The sequence below is a fragment of the Astatotilapia calliptera genome, chromosome 20 (genome assembly GCF_900246225.1).
Source record: "Astatotilapia calliptera chromosome 20, fAstCal1.2, whole genome shotgun sequence".
Lineage (NCBI taxonomy): Eukaryota > Metazoa > Chordata > Actinopteri > Cichliformes > Cichlidae > Astatotilapia > Astatotilapia calliptera.
In genome coordinates, this window is record NC_039321.1 from 12,415,607 (window position 1) to 12,436,205 (window position 20,599).

Genomic DNA, 20,599 nt, shown 5'->3' on the forward strand with positions numbered 1-20,599 from the left:
GGATTAAATGCGTTTTATTTGAATGAATACATTTATTTTTTATCAGTATTTAACTTTTTTAAGGCCACAAATGCGCTGGCTTCTATCAGCTTCTATCATCTGCGGTGAATCAAATAACAGCAGCTCCAGCACAAGTCTCATGACGTCCTTGGACTTGATGAAAAAACAGTGTTTTGCATCTGGGACGCTGTCCTCAGCTTCTCTCAAAAGAAGGTTCATAAAGAACAGCAGAGTCGCTCCGGGGAGGCAACACGATGCGGGCAGCGAGTGTCAGCTGTGCAGGTGAGACAGAAAGTTAGGACACACCGAGAAAACCCCCCAAACACAGGCAGACATTTGGAATATATGGTTCTTTTAAAATTAAATAAATAAATACATTTTCCACATTTGCTGTAGATTCTGCTGACTGATTACTTGACAGATTGCAGTTAGGGCATGTTTATGTTGTCTTCATAATAATGACTATTTGTATAAGTTTGCATCTTATTTAGCGGAAAACAAGAGTTTGCTTAGTTTGTTTGCACTAAACAAAGAATATGAAGAGATTATCAGCTTTATTCACAGTACATCTAAATATTGGTGGACCTCTACACTCAACAACATTAAAGTTAAGGTTTATGTGTTCTGTCCTATAAGATATAACTGTTTTGCACTGAGAAACTGCGACATCACACCAAGTAATTAAAAACTCGGTGAAAATCAAAAAAGTGACAACAAAAAGAAAAGTAATGTGGAAGTTGTGGAGGGATTTGGTCTGAGGCTTCCTACTAATGAGCTGGCAGTTTAGGTTGGCTAAAAAGGCTGAAGGGAGGTGCCTGGTGTACCTCATAAAGAGGCTTTCACTTAATTAAATCTACAAAATGCTACTCAGCACTATTCATTTGATAAAGTTAATAAATTCACAACCACAAGTTATATCGTCATGATAAAATAATAAAAACAAAAACTGAAGTAGCTCGTCTCCAGGCTTGTGTTCAGGTCAGGTGAATGACCTGAACACAAGCTTTTCAGATCATTCCCCTGCTTTTCTCTGAAAATCCATGATCAAGTTATAATAGGACTATACTGGGCACTCAAATGGGTCCAGACCAAAGAGTACACAGGAAGAAGGCAAATCTTCACTTTTCACTAGAATTTTTCTAATTTCTCCGATTCTACATTCTGTTAATTAATCTATTCCTGTCCTCCCTCACTTAAATAGGGAGGTGTTTTTAGGACTTTGTTTTAACATTATAAATAATTCAAGATCCATAAGACATACGCCTGACAGAAGTAAAAGCAGCCATCTCACCACAGAGTCAAATGATTTGGGGCAAGAATTGTGTCCCTATATCAGTCCTTGAGAAATAATAATAATAATATTTGACAATAGCACATAATAGGATCTATTGTTTTGTAACGATTCTACCACTAAATATAACAGTAATAATGGGCGATCGTGGCTCAAGAGTTGGGAGTTCGCCTTGTAATCGGAAGGTTGCCGGTTCGAGCCCCGGCTTGGACAGTCTCGTCGTTGTGTCCTTGGGCAAGACACTTCACCCGTTGCCTACTGGTGGTGGTCAGAGGGCCCGGTGGCGCCAGTGTCCGGCAGCCTCGCCTCTGTCAGTGCGCCCCAGGGTGGCTGTGGTTACAATGTAGCTTGCTATCACCAGTGTGTGAATGTGTGCGTGAATGGGTGGATGACTGGATATGTAAAGCGCTTTGGGGTCCTTAGGGACTAGTAAAGCGCTATATAAATACAGGCCATTTTAATAAAGAATGTATCTGTACAATAACATATAGTGAGATTATTCCCACTAATATTAAAAATACCCAACAACAACATGTTGTATGATGTGTTGCAACAGTCCCAGCAAAATACATTTTTTTAAAAAAAGGACTAAAACCCAGTTAAACGTCTGGTAGTGATGTCCTTTGGAATATTTGTAATGCAAATAATATGCACTTGCATATTCACCTGACAAATAACATGGCCTGCTATGAGCTGTGTGGTTCAATTCTTGTTTTTTTTAATGTGTCACTTAGCACTAATTCGCATGTGTGCCAGCATAGTGGGCGCAATAACATTAAAGCTTAAAAATACAGAGTCTAGAAACCGGTATTTGTCTAAAAGGAACAAAAACAGTGCCTGTAATTAGCATTTAGACAGTACTTAGCATTGGATAGTTAGTCTGAAGCACATTAAACAAACTGTATTCTTCTTTTGCAGATGTTCCATATTTTCCCATTCAGGCAGCAACCAGACTGTTCGTCGGATTCTGACAGCCTGCCTCCTCTCTTTCATGGCCCTGCTCGGATCTGTATTCATCGACGTCAACTCCAACTTTGACTTGCTGTACACTACAGAAGCAGCTTACAGCGAGCTGACTTCATGCAAGACTCTAACTCTCCTGCAACTTGTCAGTAAACTTCAAAAGACGAGACATTTATTTTCCAAAAAAGTAGGGAATGAGACAGCTGAGGCAAGTTTTCCTAAGATGCTTTTTCTCATCTTTGATAATCACTGTGACAAACTGGTGGGTCAAAGTAATGACATCGGGATTCCTTGCAGTACTGAGTTTCCTAGCTTTTGCAAAGAGCTAGTGAGGAGCATTCAAGGATTTTTAAATACTTCACAGGATACAAACATTACCAGTGAAAGTGGAATTCTTGCTTTCTCACTGGCTATTGAAAGACTTCTTGACGTCTGGTGTACAGTAGAAGATACTTTGGTAAAGGCCAAACAGAATTCTAATTGGAGAGATGTACTGTCTGCAAGACTGTTGGTCACATTTATTGAGCTCAACCACCAGTTGAGAGACTTTGGCCACATGCAAACTCCTACTGGCTTCCAGTTTAGATGGTCATACATTCTGAGCTACCTCAGCTTTGCCAGGGTTTTGACAGAGAAACTGAATGACTGTTGGCTAGAAAACATAGACCACGAGATAAACACTACGCTGGATGTTCAGCATTCCTATATTTTTGACACAAGTCAATGGCAGATCTCTGGCACAAGTACGGAACGTCTGTCTGGGTCTCACACTGGAATTCAAGCTCTGACAAACACTCAGCAGTGTTTATTTGATCGTGCAGTGTTGGCTCTCAGGGCGGGCTCTCGATCCATCTCTTCAGGCCTCAGTATGAGGATATGCCTGCTGGCCATGGCATGTCTTATCTACCCTGTGGTGATGTTCTCTTTCAAACAGATGACAGAGTGGATACAGAACTATGCCCACAGTCTGAAGGAGAAAACACAAGACCTTAAGCACCAGAGGCAGCTGGCTGAAGATCTGCTTCACCAAATGCTGCCAAAGTCAGTTGCCAAACAGCTCCGCCAGCATAAACATGTTGAAGCTGAGAGCTACGAAAAGGTTGGTGCAAGAGGTAGCTATGACTATACCAGGTTATACAGTGAAGGATTGCTGGTGTTTAAATCCCCCTTCAAACCTGATTGGACCAATGGACCAGCCTTCCTTGCCTGTCATTGGAAACAAATTATACACCAGAACAGTTTCAAAATAAATTCTCCATTAGAAACTGTTTATGCAGTCAGGTTTTATTGTATCTTGTGTCATTTTAATTTGTACATTTTCTAATGAAATAAAAGAAAAGTTAGAAATGTGCAACAGGAAAAACACAAAATAAGAAAATTAATCTGCAGAAATGAGGTAGGCTTTGTGTCTGAATCTTTAGTAGCTTTATAATTAGAAGAATCTGATTCTGAAAACCCCTAAATTTAAATTCATCTCTGTGCTTGTCCTGCTAGACCTCAGTGCAGCGTTCAATACTGTTGACCATAATGTCCTATTAGAGCGATTAGAACATGCTGTAGGTATTACAGGTACTGCGCTGCAGTAGTTTGTATCATATCTATCTAATAGACTCCAGTTTGTTCATATAAATGGAGAGTCCTCTTGAGAGGAAAGAGATTTTATATCTCTAAGAGTAATCTTTTACTAGTTTACAAAGATTGATGAAAAACAAAGCCTTCAGTATGGGCTCATTTCAACTTTTATTCCTCTGATGATGCAAAAACCTAAAATCTTAAATGTAAGTTGCAAGTTTGGCAAAGAAAGGGAAGACAACAACCTTTACCTTATACAATTGCCATTTGCTTTGATCATTTAACCAAACAAATCCAGAGCATATGCGGCTGTGAGAGCTGTGGGATGTTGCTGCGAGGGGGTTACTTCTGGAAGATCTGCAAACACAAATACACAATGAATGTGTGTGTGTTTGCTGCCTTTGTTGCTATTGTTAGCATAATTGTCTATAATTGCCCTGTTGCATATTCATTGGAAGATAAAACATCGTATGAGTGAAAATTGCATCTGGCTTTTTGAAGAGATTTGAAGCAGCTGTAGCAAAAAAGCCCTCTGAACAGGGCTGTGGGGCGATTACAGAATATGGCTTGATAGGGTAAATTTTAAACAAATTTCAAGTTCTAGAGTATTCTAGGAGGAAAATGTTATACCCCTTATTAATTTGTTTCAAACTAAATGAAAACGGAGAACACTTCAGCTGAGAACAGGATAGAGATACCAAAATAAAATATAAAGCCCTCTATGATATAGGACATAAGCTGTAATACCGCTTGTGGGCTAACCATGGGAAAAATCCTAGACTTTGAGCTGCAAGCTGACACATTGTACTCAGATGACAAAAAGTCAGATATGAAAAAGACAAAGTGAGAGGTACTTGAAAATGTAACTCTGATATTTCAAGATATTATTACTGACTTTCTATATAAAGGACCATTGTTCAGGCTACAGGGGGGGCCCAGTGCCAAAACTGAAGGGTAATATAAATAATTATCTCATCTTTTCTTTACAATCACCTACAAACTGCCTTGTTTTTGTTAGCTAAATGGACTGGGTCTTATATGTTGCATTTCTACCCTGAGCATTTTGTACAACGTGCCTCCTTCCTTAGTGACATCCTCTATGTAGCCGGTGTATCGGAAAAACTCAGGAGAGTCTTCTCCAAGCACAACATCCCAGTGTACTTCAGACCCAGCAACACACTCACACAAAAACTGGTTCATCCAAAAGAAAAACTCCTAAACACAAACTTAACAATGTGGTGTATGCTGTACAGTGTACCGAGGAATGCTCAGACCTCTACATTGGAGAGACCCAACAGCCACTTCATAAACGCATGGCACAACACAGAAGAGCCACCTCCACGGGACAAGACTTGGTGGTCCATCTGCATCTAAAGGTCAAAGGTCACTCTTTCGAGGATGCCAATGTTCACATATTGGACAGAGAAGACAGATGGTTTGAAAAAGGAGTGAAAGAAGCCATTTGACAGTATGTCCACTGTGAGCGACCATCTTTGAACAGAGGCAGTGGCTTACGACACCAACTGTCTGCCATCTATAATCCAGTTTTGAGATCCCTTCCCAGACGCCTTAACGCCCACTCACACCCTGGGCCATCTGACCTCAGGAAATCACATGATAGGGTGGGGCTGGGTTTCACAATGAGCTCACCCGAAACCGTGGCTGATTGTGACCCACACCTGTTTTCACACCTCGGCTCGTATGCTTAGGTAGAGAATCATAGGGTATCCATTGTCCCTCTTGAGGAGACACTCCCACGGTGCTTAAATCTGGGACTCCCCACCATTTGACCCTAGAACTGAAGAAGCTTCTCGGATGAGAGGTGAAACGTCTTCAAGCAACCTAAAGAAGTCCAGACGCTTTTCTTTCCAAGCTCCTTATAGTACGATGACCTGGATGGGTCTTCTTCTGTTATGCTGGCTCCCCTAGGCATTTGCGTTTTGGAAAGTGAAAGGTATATTTAGTGAGTTTGAATTTGTAAACTTATGGCTAAATGCCTATAAATCCTATGCACTGATCCTTTAAAAAAAACAAACATCAAAGATTAAACTATCACTTGCTAGACATTTGGCATTTGCTTTCAGATAGCATGGTGGTGTGGTGGCACTGGTGCCTCATACTATAAGCTCCAGGGTTTGAATGCAGCCTGGGCCTTTCTGTGTGGGGATTGGCGGTTCTCTCTGGGTACTCCAGCTTCGTCTTATCTGTCTCTTATAAAAGACATGTATGTCGTTATGTTAATTGGTGATTCTAAATCGACTGTAGGTGTGTGGGTTTTTGTATATGTTTCATACTGCCATGTCCTCTATATAATGTTAAAAAAGAGGATTTTTAATGTCTTCAAGTGCATTTTCTTAAGCTATTGCCATAACGGTACCTTTATTTTAAAAATCAATGTCTTAGAGTCATATCCAGAATTTGCTGGAGAAAGACTGTAATTTTGCCTCCACACAACCCCACAGTGGATTTTAAATCAAAAAGTCAAGATGTGATGTAATTGAACCCAGGTAGGGGGATGGCCACAAGCCAGTTTAGTCCTAATGCCAGCCACAAGCCCAGATGCCCGTTTGAGTTTTTGCCAAATCAAACATGCACATCATCAACATTTCCGTACCCGACCGGTCAGGGCCTGGGTTGTGATATTGTTGGCTAGACAAAACTAGAGGTGAATGCATGTTCAGAACCGGTGAGAGAGAATGAAAGGCATGGAAGTGAATTAAAATGTCCTCGCCGGTTGACCTGCCCGTTGTGTCCATGTGCTTTGTTTTGTCTCGGCTCCCTTCCCGGTTCTCTATTTCCCTGTTTGTGTGTTTCTGTGTTTTGATGTGTGTGTTTCCGGAAGTCCAGTTTCAAGTGTCATTTGACCGGGAAGTATTCCCAGGCTGAAGTCGGCCACACTTGCTGCTCATCAGCCCTCGCCAGCTGGAGCTGATTGTCATCGTCAGCAGCCTCCCTATTTTAACTGTGTGACAGAGCTTCATTCGAAGCTGGATCGTTGAGTTTACTCGTCAGTACATCCCCAGTTCGCTAGTGAAAACTTTGTGTTGGAAGAGTGCTGCGTTTGGGTTCGCTTCTTACCACAGACCTGACAGAATGATCCAGCCAGCAAAGGACCCAGTGGACTCGAGCCCTGTTCAGCGAGAGCTGTCACTTCAGGCAGATTTTTTGGATCGCCATAAGAAAATGCTGCAGCATATCTCAAAGGAACAGAATGTGCTCCTCCAGGTTGTTACCAAACTGAAATGTATGTTTCAACCTCACCATGGCAGAAAATGTTCCACCCTCTCTGCCTTCCTGCTGCCTGTCCTCTACCTCCCCTTCACCCTTTCCTTGGGAGCATCCGCTGCTGGTGTCGGAAAAAATATTGACAGAGTTGGATAAAAGTGCAGGTTTTCTCATGCAATGTGCTTTTCAGACAGCAGAGTCAAGCCTATGCTTCAGACTGTGCCAAGGTTTCATTTGTGGTGGAACTGGTGACGGGGCGAGCGCTGAAATGAGCACAAGCAGTACCAAGGACTCACCCAGAGATCTCATATTAGAATTAGAATTAGAATTCAACTTTATTGTCATTGCACATGCACAGGTACAGGGCAACGAAATGCAGTTTGCATCCATCCAGAAGTGCTTTAGTGATATAGATATATTACAATATATATTAGCAATAATATAGATATGTAAGTATATTACAGAAATGGGTCTATTATGGTATGTTATAATGTACACGGTATGAAGTATGTTGTGAATATTCTATAACTATAAGTATGTACAGGCTGTAGTGAGTACAAGCTATGTACAGGATATGAACAGGATATAAATATGAAAAACTATACAGAATATGAAATAAATAACTTTACAGACATCTGAGATATACAGCTATACAGAAATGGGAACTATGCAAGTTGTAAACAGTTGTAGGGTTAAAAATTATCATATATACAGAATGATTGTTTACACAGAGCTATACAGTAGTGCAGTTAAGATAAGTGAGGGTGTGGATAATTTCTACAGAGGCTATATAAAGTGCTAGTGGTTGTGAGTGGTGGTTCAGTCCATGTTATTATTGTGTGTTTGAGGGTACAGTTGTCCATTGTGTGTGTGTGTATGTTCAGTCCATGAGTTTAACGTGGGTCAGATGTCAGGAGGCAGAGTTCAGGAGTCTGACAGCTGTGGGGAAGATGCTGTTCCGGTACCTGGTGGTCCTAGTCCGGAGGCTCCTGTAGCGCCTCCCAGAGGGCAGGAGGGTGAAGAATCCATGTGATGGGTGACTGGGGTCTTTGATGATTTTCCCAGCCCTTTTCAGACACCGCTTCCTGTAGATGTCTTTTATGGCAGGAAGTGGTGCTCCAGCGAGGCGCTGGGCAGTTTTCACGACCCTCTACAACGCCTTCCGTTCCGAGGCAGAGCAGTTCCCATACCAGACTGTTATACAGTTGGTCAGGATGCTCTCGATGGTACAGCGATAGAAGTTCAACAGGATGTCTGAGGACAGGTGGTTCTTCCTCAGAGTCCTCAAGAAGAAGAGGCGCTGGTGAGCCTTCTTGACCAGCTTGGAGCAGTTGGTCATCCAGATGAGATCCTCGGAGATGTGGACTCCCAGGAACTTGAAGCTGCTCACACGCTCCACAGCCGTCCCCTTAATGTGGATGGGTGGATGTGGGTCAGCATTCCTCCTGTAGTCCACGATGAGCCCCTTAGTCTTCTCGGTGTTAAGCAGCAGGTTGTTTCTGTCGCACCACTCAGCCAGACTATCCACCTCCTCCCTGTAGGCGGCCTCATCGTTGTCACTGATGAGGCCAATCACCGTGGTGTCATCTGCAAACTTAATGATGGTGTTGGAACCATTAGCAGGTCTGCAGTTGTGGGTGAAGAGGGAGTAGAGGAAAGGGCTCATCACACAGCCTTGTGGTACACTGGTGTTCATTGTGATTGTAGATGAGCAGCGATTATCCAGCCGGACATGTTGGGGGCGGTTGGTCAGGAAGTCCAGTAACCATTTGCAGATGAGGGAACTGATGCCCAGGTCTGTCAGTTTCCTGATGAGTTGTGAGAGGTGGATTGTATTGAATGCTGAACTGAAGTCTATAAACAGCATTCTGGCGTATGTGTTGTTGTTGTCCAGGTGTGAGAGGACAGAGTGCAGTGCGATGGAGACTGCATCCTCTGTGCTCCTGTTCTGGCGGTATGCGAATTGGTGGGGGTCCAGGGTGGGGGGGAGACAGGATATAAAGTGTGCTAGGACCAGCTGCTCTAAGCACTTAGTGATGATGGGGGTGAGTGCTACTGGGCGGTAGTCATTGAGGCAAGATGGGTTGGAGTTTTTGGGTATCGGGACGATGGAGGTGGATTTGAAGCAGGCCGGTACCACAGCGTGGGCCAAGGACAGATTGAATATGTCTCTGAGCACTCCTGCAAGCTCCCCAGAACACGCTCTGAGAACACGCCCGGGGATGCCATCGGGACCTGCAGCCTTGTGGACATTGATCCTGCTCAGCACCGTTCCTACATCGGTGGGGGAGAGAGTCAGAGGTTGGTGGTCTGGCGTCATGTCTGCTTTGGTTGTGGTTGTGGGGTTCCCTCGGTCAAAACGAGCATAAAAGTTGTTGAGCTCGTTGAGGAAGGAGACATCAGAGGATGCGGGGGAGGGTTTGGTGGTCCTGTAGTCTGTAATGGTCTGGAGTCCTTGCCACATGCGTCGGGGGTTGGAGTTGGAGAAGTGTTCTTCTACCTTCTTTTTGTAATGGTGTTTGGCTTTTTTGATGCCCTTCTTTAGATTAGCCCTGGCTGTACTGTAGGCGTGTGCATCTCCTGACCTAAAGGCAGTGTTGCGGGCCTTCAGGAGGAGACGAACATCCCGGTTCATCCAAGGCTTCTGGTTGGGGTACATGGTGATCCGTTTCTGGGTGGTGACACTGTCTGTGGTTTCGGAGATGTAATCCAGTACAGATGAGGCGTACTGGTCCAGGTCTGAGTGGGTGAACATATTCCAGTCTGTGTTTTTAAATCTGTCCTGGAGCACTGCGTCTGCCCCCTCTGGCCACACTTTAATTGTCCTCACAGCAGGTTTCACACGTTGGATGAGTGGTGAATACCTAGGTGTGAGGAACAGGGAGAGATGGTCCGATTGTCCAATGTGGGGGAGGGGTGTGGCTTTGTAGGCTCCAGCCAGGTTGGAATACACATGGTCTAAAGTCTTGTCTCCTCTGGTGTGGCAGGAGACATGTTGGTGGAATCTGGGGAGGACTGTCTTTAAGTTGGTGTGGTTGAAGTCGCCAGCAACAATAAAAGCAGCCTTGGGGTGTTTATTATGGTGTTTGTTAATGGCTGCAGAAAGTCCTTTCATGGCCAACCTAGCATTAGCATCGGGGGGGATATACACGGCAGTGAGTATGATCGAAGTGAGTTTTCTGGGGAGATAATAAGGTCTGCATTTGACCATTAAAAACTCCGCATTAGGTGAGCAGTGACTCTCAGTAGTAGTGGAGTTCATGCACCAAGCATTGTTAATGTAAATGCACAAACCTCCACCTCTGGTCTTGCCGGAGTCATCTGCTAGCCTGTCGGCTCAGTGTGTGTGGCGTCCTGCTAACTTGATAACATTGTCCAGGCAGCTGTTGTTCAACCATGTTTCGGTGAAAAACATGACATTTGAGTCCATAATCCGTCAGTTGTTAGTGATGGAGAGCCGTATCTCATCCATTTTGTTTGCCAGAGAACGGACATTGGCGAGGAAAATACTGGGTAAAGGCAGCCGGTGTGGTGTTAGCTTTAGCTACAATAAACTACAAAAAAGAAATATATACTTTTACATATATTTCTAGTTAGAGAAATTTAAGAGGTTTATCCCTCAAAACTGGAAATACAAAAAAGTTGCACAAAATAGTTTCCAACAACAGGAAATTTATTTTGAGTGTCTTCATAGTTTTATTTTTGAGATACACCAATTTTTATATACTGCAGGAAAAACGAAGAAAAAATATTAAACGGTAAATGGACTCGTTCTTATATAGCGCTTTTCTACTCTTCTGAGCACTCAAAGCGCTTTACACAACTTGTGCATTCACCCATTCAAACCCATTCGCACAAGCACATTGATCTAAGTGCTTTCTAAGTAACATTCACACACATTCATACGCCGATGTATGCATCGGAGAGCAATTTTGGGGTTAATATCTTGCCCAAGGATATTTGGCATGCAGACTAGGGGAATCGAACCACCAACCTTCCGATCAGTAGATGACCTGCTTTACCGCCTGAGCTACAGCCACCCCATTATAATGCAAATTTGCAAAAAACCTCCATGTGCATCAAATTAAACTATTTCCTGCAGTGCAATTTGAGTTCTAAGCATCCCAGAAACTATACAGAAAAGCATAAAGTCAAACATGACTTTTAAAAACACCAGTGTAGGCTTATAAGGCCCCAAAGGTAAAAAAAAACTACATTTTCTGTGAAAATGACGTCACTTCCGGTTTTGGGCAGGTAATGGTGGACATGCGATAGCTCACGCTGACCTCTATTCCAACTAGGAAGTGTTATGAATAGCTGATCGGATTGGCGAAGCATGTTTCTGGAATATTATGTCTTTGTTTTGCAAAGCTATATGTGGAAGGAAACCGTGACCTATGGCAAGCTGATGGCATAAGATGTAAGTACAACTCCTCCGGTTTCTTATGCAAAAAAAAATTATTGAGCTAGCTTATGTGGTTGCAGTTCTACAGGGATTTAAAACTAGTTACGCAAAACAGAGCATACCCACTCCGACCAGTTTTAAAGGGTTAACACATAGTGAGTGAGAAAGGTGACTGGAAAGGAAAAACTCAATGCATCATGGGAATCCCCTGGCAGCCTACGTCTATTGCAGCATAACTAAGGGAGGATTCAGGGTCACCTTTTGAGGCGTCCCTGGGATACCAACCTCTTCTTCTGACCATCACAGAGGGAGAACTGGCTGTACCCTCCATGCAGCAACACACGCACCGCTGCCACCGTTTATGGAGGACCACACAGGCAGCTTTCCTCAGGTCAGTGTAACACAACAAGCATCTGGCTGATCAACGTTGTGTTCCAGCTCCCTCCTACCAAGCTGGCCAGAAGGTTTGGCTCTCTTACAAGTGGTCCTTTTGAAATGCAGTCTATCATCAACCCTGTAACTGTTTATTTGAATCTTCCCACAACATCAAGATCCATAATGTTTTTCATGTATCCCAGGTGAAGCCAGTACGGATGAGCCTATAGAGTCAGGTCCAAAATTTGCTGGACAAAGACTGTAATTTTGCCTCCACACAACCCCACAGTGGATTTTAAATCAAAAAGTCAAGATGGCCACAAGCCAGTGTAGTCCTAATGCCAGCCACAAGCCCAGATGCCCCTGTTTGATTCTTTACCAAACATGCACATCATCAACATTTCAATACTCGACCGGTCAGGGCCTGGCTTGTGATATTGTTGGTTAAAGACAGAACTAGAGGAGCGGGTGAATGCATGTTCAGAACCGGTGAGAGAGAATGAAAGGCAAGGAAGTGAATTTAAATGTCCTCGCCGTTCGACCTGCCCGTTATGTCTGTGTGATTTGTTTTGTCTCGGCTCACCTCCCAGTTCCCTACCCTGTTTGTGTGTTTCTGTGTTTTGATGTGTGTGTCCGGAAGTCTGGTTTCAAGCGTCATTTGACCGAGAAGTATTCCCAGGCTGAAGTCTGCCACACCTGCTGCTCACAGCCCTCACCAGCTGCAGCTGATTGTCATCGTCATCAGCCTCCCTACTTAACTGTGTGGCTGAGCTTCAGTCGATGCCAGATCGTTGAGTTTACTTGTCATTAAAGCCCCTGTTCGCTAGTGAAAACTTTGTGTGCGCACTGCTTGCCCGATAGACTGATGTTTTTTTTTTCTCACTAAGATTTGGGAATGGAGTTTGTCATGGGGGCGGAGCCATTGTACAGAGAATTGAAGATTCACGATTCATGCCATGGACACAAGCACTGGGTGGAATTTGGGGAAATCACCACTGTGTTTGGGTCCGCTTCTTACTACAGACCTGACATAAAATGTAGGGAAATTGACTAGTAAAGGGATGAAAAAGTGTATTGATAAGATGCAAGGGGTACTTTTATCAGCTGATGAAGAAAATGAGCGAGAGAAGAGCACAGATGGAGGTAATTTAGTGAATCGGGAAGTGCTGAAGGTTAGTAAGTGGGAAATGAAGGTAACTGTGAAGACAAAGGCAACCATAAGAAGAAATCAAGTGCATTGCTTATGGCAGCAAACTGAAGAAGCTGTTGGACAGATGAGTGGAGTCACCTGTAATGTAGAGGGCTTTTCAGGTGAGGTGTGTGCAATAGATATCCTGGAGGGAGAGAAAAGAAGCGCCCACGATCCTTTCGGATGTTCTCACTACTCGATGCAGCTTTTTGCAAGAGTCATACCACACAGTGATGCAGCTGGTGAGAATACTCTCAACAGTGCCTCTGTAGAAGGTGCTCATAATAGGTGTTGAGGTGCTCTCCTCAGCTTGCGGAGGAAGTAGTTGTTGTTGGGCTTTACTGACCAGTGATGCTGTGTTACACCTGTGGTAGGTCTCTGTGGCGTGGTCGGTGGTGAGGCTGCGGGGGAGGCGGACACACCTGAGCTGCATCTTTCTCCCCTGCATATAAAAGGATTGAACTGGATCCTGAAATGGTGGCTGAGCTGGTGGCCACGCAGAGGGAGAAGGCAGCGGTGTCGCCCCGAGAGGTGGAGGAACTGGAGAACCGGAGTGAGCACCAGATACACCTGATATAGAGTCTGGCTGCTAAAGTCTGCTCCTGGCCGACACCACCGGTGTCCCTTGACTGCAGTGGAGTGGCTGATATCCGGACTGCTCCGGACTGCTGACCTCACCCCCATCCACAGATGGGAGGCGGTTGGTGACCGGCAGGTGCCTTCACCTGTTCCTGTTCCACAGAGGAGGGCAGTCGAGCAACCTCAGTTTCCACCACCTGCTCAGCCCAACCCATTGGACAGAGCACCAGAGGGACCTGCTCTGCCGGACCCGGGGGTCAAGGTGCTGGACTGTGGTGCTTGACCTAAGCCAGCGGACAGCATGTGGGAGAGTCCCTTGCAGCCGGAGTCAGAGGTCGGCGGTGGCCAGAGCGCAGGAGGGACCTGCTGTAGTAGAGTTTGGGTTCTGCGCACCCACGGGACCTGCCTTGCGTCCGCTGGAGGGCAGCGTGCAGGACCCCACTGCACGCTGCCAAGCCGCAGGTGAGCCTCAGCCCATGTCTGCCACTGCTATGCATTCCCAAAGACAGGAACACCGTTTTGTCGGGACCCATTTTTTCTTAGCCAGCAGTTTCAGGGATCCTTGAATGTGACCATGGACTACTATGGTTCCTGGTATCACTAACTCAATTAAACTGCTTGATTAAAAAAACATTTTTTAACTAGCCAATACTAAGACTTTTTTCATGTTTTGCATTTTCTGTTCCAAATTACAGATCACACAAATAATTATTTATATATTCATGTTTAATCATTGACATAGCTTTCAATATACAAAAAAAACCAATCTAAACATTTCAAAAGCAATCTTCCAAATATAGGACAATGAAATTTCTATGCAGATCTGGAGATAGTCAAGCAGAAGACCAATGTTGATCTGCTATGGAGCTGCCAGGCAGGAGGAAAAGAGTGAGACCAAAGAGGAGGCTTGTCATGAAATCAGAATTAATGCCTCAGGAAATTATGTGGTTACAGTTGCTCCCAGACAATAAGAACAGTAACAAACTGAACTAAATTAAATAATACAATATATTCCAAAGTTACAAAATATAAGAAATAGCTCTAATATATACAAATAGCTCATATACACAAATAGCTCTTCACAATAGCTTGTGAATATCGAGAATATTACAGGAAAGAAAGATACGAAGATGGTTGGTGTGTCACAGGTAGTATAAGATGGAGGGAGATGCTCCACTGTGGTGACGCCAAAAGGGAACAGCCAAAAGATGACCCAGAAGAAGAAGAAGAGGCTTTTCAGGCTCAAAGAGATGTTAGTGAGGGAGGACATTATTAGGCTAAAATAACAAACTTAACATATCAGAGAGGGAAGAATATAGAAGTTGACAAATCATGCGCTGTCAAATCATATGTAAAATAATTGTAAGTAAACAAAAGAGGAAACAGTCGTCAGTTAGTCTCAATGTCATGTTATCGTATTACCATGAAAATTAATTGGCAGAAGAAAGATCAATGGGAGCAAACAGTTCTCTAAATGACCCTAATACAATGAGCGATAGTCAGAAACACCAGTATAATTCATATGGTTATTTAAAAAAACGTACAGCTTCTCGTTCACACATACAGTACATACCTCATACCTCAGCCGTATTGAGTGGACTGGACAGCTAAGCAGCACACATGTGGTGGTGTAGGACACCAGTCCTGGCTGAGTCATCCTGGCTAGTCCCAGTCCTATTACCTACATTTACCTGGCCAACACTGTCCTCTTGTGAGAATTCAGAACAAGCCCCAAAGATCACAGAAGACATAAACAAAAAGAGAAAGCTTAGAAAACATCTTTAAAAAAACCCCTGCCCTACTGTTTTGAAAAAAAAAAAAAAATCTTCCTGTGCCTTTTGGGTGCTACCGCAGGTGCCTTTGACACACCATTTTGTCAACATTGTTGTGTTTGTTGGGGAGAAAGCTTACAAACATACAGTACAGCACTTCAGAGTCACACTGCTAGCGAACAAAGATTTATGTAAATTTGACAAGCTGAACGCATTCTGTACTGTACAGGAGACACGGCACAAGATTGATTGGCTGTAGACCATTGTCAATCAGGACGCAGAACACAATGCACTGTAAAAAAAAAAAAAAAAAAAGCATGGAAAATTGCACCTAAAAAAACAGCGAGGCCGCGAAAGGCTGCATTATAGCGAGGAACCACTGTACACTAAAGTGTCCCCTGTCACCTCACACTCTGGTGTTTTCCATTTTTTTATTTACTTATTTATTAGCATGAACTGGAGACTTGACCGTTCATTTTGTATGCTCTATGCTGATTGTCCTTACAGACTATAAGCTGTAAGGACAATTTAATAAAAGTTACAACTTCAGAAAGACAATTTGCACAATCAGTGGATACATTTTGGATGTTCTATTTGAATTATAGGACATTTCAAATCACAGTATTAATGCATCCAAAATTGTAGTGGATTAATGTAATTTGGGGGTTACTAAAGCCAGACTGAAAAACAGGAAGTTAGTCTAGAGCTATACAAGCATATTAATAAATACGGGAAGCCAGACAGAAAAGAGGAACTTGTACCATATTAGGAGCTGTTGAAACTGTGTGACGTGTAAAGTACCAAAATAACACCTATATGAGACACATTTTATGATTCTAATGTTAGGGATTCTGCAATTGGCGTTGGGCTGTGCAAGGCTCTCTCTTCTGGAAGATGATTGAATTAAATATAAAATGTTTTGACCACTCTGAGTTGGGTTTTCTCTGTTCTGTTATGGGGATCAAAGAATCAGGTTTTAATAATACCCATTTTGTAAGCACTTCCAGGAGTGCAGTTCATCTCAACATCACATATAGCGATATATAGAGTATGTATATATTAAAAAAAAAAAAATTCCCCACTCGCCCCTGCGGGCAGTCAATCCTTCAAGCTCGGGTCCTCTACCAGAGGCCTGGGAGCTTGAGGGTCCTGCGCAGTATCTTAGCTGTTCCTAGGACTGCGCTCTTCTGGACAGAGATCTCCGATGTTTTTCCCAGGATCTGCTGGAGCCACTCGCCTAGCTTGGAAGTCACCGCACCTAGTGCTGTCATTCGGAACCACTACATCGATCACTACGGCTGTCTTCTTCTGTTTGTCTACCACCACTATGTCCGGTTGGTTAGCCACCACCATTTTGTCCGTCTGTATCTGGAAGTCCCACAGGATCTTAGCTCAGTCATTCTCCATCACCCTTGGGGGCATCTCCCATTTTGACCTCGGGATTTCCAGGTTATACTCGGCACAGATGTTCCTGTACACTATGCCGGCCACTTGGTTATGGCGTTCCATGTATGCCTTGCCTGCTAGCATCTTGCGCCCTGCTGTTATGTGCTGGATTGTCTATGGAGCATCTTTACACAGCCTGCACCTGGGGTCTTGCCTGGTGTGATAGACCCCAGCCTCAATGGATCTTGTGCTTAGTGCTTGTTCCTGTGCTGCCATGATTAGTGCTTCCGTGCTGTCTTTCAGTCCAGCTTTGTCCAGCCACTGGTAGGATTTCTGGATATCAGCCACCTCCTCTATCTGCCAGTGGTACATACTGTGTACCGTGCATGGAGTGAAACCCCCCATGCATGGTAAGGAGCTTTCTTATCTTGATGTCAGTGGCTTCTATCTCCTCCTTTGGTCAGCCTATTACCCCAGCAGGGTATCCGATCACGGGCAGGGTGTAGGTGTTGATAGCCCGGATCTTGTTCTTACCGTTCAGCTGACTCCTCAGGACTTGCCTGACCCTCTGCAGGTACTCGGTGGTTACAGCTTTCCTAGTGGCCTCTTCATGGTTCCCATTCGCCTGCGGGATCCCCAGGTACTTGTAACTGTCCTCTATTTCTGCAATGTTGCCTTCTGGTAGTTTGATCCCCTCTGTTCTGGCTACCTTCCCTCTCTTTGTTATCATCCGACTACACTTCTCCAGCCCGAACGACATTCCGATGTCATTGCTGTATAACCTGGTGGTGTGGATCAGTGAATCGATGTCTCGTTCACTCTTGGCATACAGCTTGATGTCATCCATGTACAGGAGGTGGCTGACAACTGCTCCATTCCGTAGTCGGTATCCGTAGCCAGTCTTGTCAATGATCTCACTGAGGGGGTTCAGGCCTATGCAGAACAGCAGTGGGGAAAGAGCATCTCCTTGGTAGATCCCGCACTTGATGGTGACTTGTGCTATGGGCTTGAGGTTGGCCTCCAGTGTTGTCCGCCACATCCCCATTGAGTTCCTGATGAAGGCTCTCAGGGTCCTGTTGATCTTATATACAGTGGGGCAAAAAAGTATTTAGTCAGCCAACGATTGTGCAAGTTCCCCCTCCTAAAATGATGACAGAGGTCAGTAATTTGCACCAGAGGTACACTTCAACTGTGAGAGACAGAATGTGAAAAAAAAATCCATGAATCCACATGGTAGGATTTGTAAAGAATTTATTCGTAAATCAGGGTGGAAAATAAGTATTTGGTCAATAACAAAAATACAACTCAATACTTTGTAACATAACCTTTGTTGGCAATAACAGAGGTCAAACGTTTACTATAGGTCTTTACCAGGTTTGCCCACACAGTAGCTGGTATTTTGGCCCATTCCTCCATGCAGATCTTCTCGAGAGCAGTGATGTTTTGGGGCTGTCGCCAAGCAACACGGACTTTCAACTCCCGCCACAGATTTTCTATGGGGTTGAGGTCTGGAGACTGGCTAGGCCACTCCAGGACTTTCAAATGCTTCTTACGGAGCCACTCCTTTGTTGCCCGGGCGGTGTGTTTTGGATCATTGTCATGTTGGAAGACCCAGCCTCGTTTCATCTTCAAAGTTCTCACTGATGGAAGGAGGTTTTGGCTCAAAATCTCACGATACATGGCCCCATTCATTCTGTCCTTAACACGGATCAGTCATCCTGTCCCCTTGGCAGAAAAACAGCCCCATAGCATGATGTTTCCACCCCCATGCTTCACAGTAGGTATGGTGTTCTTGGGATGCAACTCAGTATTCTTCTTCCTCCAAACACGACGAGTTGAGTTTATACCAAAAAGTTCTACTTTGGTTTCATCTGACCACATGACATTCTCCCAATCCTCTGCTGTATCATCCATGTGCTCTCTGGCAAACTTCAGACGGGCCTGGACATGCACTGGCTTCAGCAGCGGAACACGTCTGGCACTGCGGGATTTGATTCCCTGCCGTTGTAGTGTGTTACTGATGGTGACCTTTGTTACTTTGGTCCCAGCTCTCTGCAGGTCATTCACCAGGTCCCCCCGTGTGGTTCTGGGATCTTTGCTCACCGTTCTCATGATCATTTTGACCCCACGGGATGAGATCTTGCGTGGAGCCCCAGATCGAGGGAGATTATCAGTGGTCTTGTATGTCTTCCATTTTCTGATGATTGCTCCCACAGTTGATTTTTTCACACCAAGCTGCTTGCCTATTGTAGATTCACTCTTCCCAGTCTGGTGCAGGTCTACAATACTTTTCCTGGTGTCCTTCGAAAGCTCTTTGGTCTTGACCATGGCGGAGTTTGGAGTCTGACTGTTTGAGGCTGTGGACAGGTGTCTTTTATACAGATGATGAGTTCAAACAGGTGCCATTCATACAGGTAACGAGTGGGGGACAGAAAAGCTTCTTACAGAAGACGTTACAGGTCTGTGAGAGCCAGAGATTTTCCTTGTTTGAGGTGACCAAATACTTATTTTCCACCCTGATTTACGAATAAATTCTTTACAAATCCTACCATGTGGATTCATGGATTTTTTTTTTTCACATTCTGTCTCTCACAGTTGAAGTGTACCTCTGGTGCAAATTACTGACCTCTGTCGTCATTTTAAGTGGGGGAACTTGCACAATCGGTGGCTGACTAAATACTTTTTTGCCCCACTGTAGTTCTAGGCATTCCAGGATCCAGGTGTGGGGCATTGAGTCATAGGCCTTCTTGTAATCAATCCAGGCAGTGCACAGGTTGGTCAGTCTGGTCCTGCAGTCTCGGCTGACTGCTTGGTCTGCCAGTAGCTGGTGTTTTGCGCCTCTAATATTCTTGCCCATCCCTTTCTGTGCCCCGCTCATGTATTGACCCATGTGCCTGTTCATCTTAGCCGATATGATGCCTGACAGGAGCTTCCACGTGGTGCTGAGGCAGGTTATTGGTCGGTAGTTGGAGGGGACTGGTCCCTTCTGGGGGTCCTTGAGGATCAGGACTGTCCGGCCTTCGGTTAGCCATTCCGGGTGTCTCTCGTCAACTAGCAGCTGGTTCATTTGTGCTGCCAGGCGCTCGTGGAGTGCAGTCAGCTTCTTCAGCCAGTGGGCGTGAACCATGTCAGGGCCCGGTGCTGTCCAACTTTTCATACTGGAGACCCTTTCTTGGATATCTGCCACTGTGATGGTTACTGGACCCTGTTCGGGAAGGTCGCTATGGTCTGCCCTCAGATCCACTAGCCACTGAGCATTGCCGTTATGGGTTGCGTCCTTCTCCCATATGCTCTTCCAGTATTGTTCCGTCTCCAGCCTTGGTGGTGCTGTTCTCATATTGTTCCCCTGCCACTGAGAGTACACCTTGGCTGGTTCCGTGGAGAACAGCTGGTTTATTCTCCTGTCTTCTATCTCTCTGGTGTACCTCCTCAAACGGCTGGCCAAGGCTGTGAGTCGTTGCTTGGCAGTTTCCAAGGCCTCAGGAATGGATGGACAGCTTCCTGTACTTCTTAGGCACCTTCCTCATCGCGCCTTTCTGCAACTCCGATAGTTGGCTAACCTCCCTCAGTGCTACCTGGATCTTAGCCTCTAGCCTCATACCAATCAGTACTGTCACTCTCTATACACAGTTCGCGCGATTTCTAAAGTGAAAGCAAAAGACAAGCGCAAATTCAAACACGATTTCAATATGTCACATATTGACAGTCCTCTCCGATGCCAATGACATAATTACCCAGCTACATTTAGAAAGAATGCAAAAGCATTGACATATATTTTTCCTTCCTACGATAGCCCGACGGGCAGGGCAGAGATAGATTTTGGTAGCCCGACTGGAAAAATC

General features: G+C 44.6%; 1 protein-coding gene across 1 annotated transcript in view; it reads left to right on the top strand.

Moving 5' to 3' along the window:
* Positions 1 to 2,648: 2,648 nt before the first annotated feature.
* LOC113013978 (atrial natriuretic peptide receptor 1) overlaps positions 2,649 to 20,599 on the top strand; it is a 45,569-nt gene continuing 27,618 nt past the window's right edge. The window contains exon 1 of the mRNA XM_026155248.1: positions 2,649 to 3,353. Coding sequence (XP_026011033.1) covers positions 2,811 to 3,353 — 543 coding nt within the window. The 5' untranslated portion in view covers positions 2,649 to 2,810. The remainder of the gene's footprint in view (positions 3,354 to 20,599) is intronic.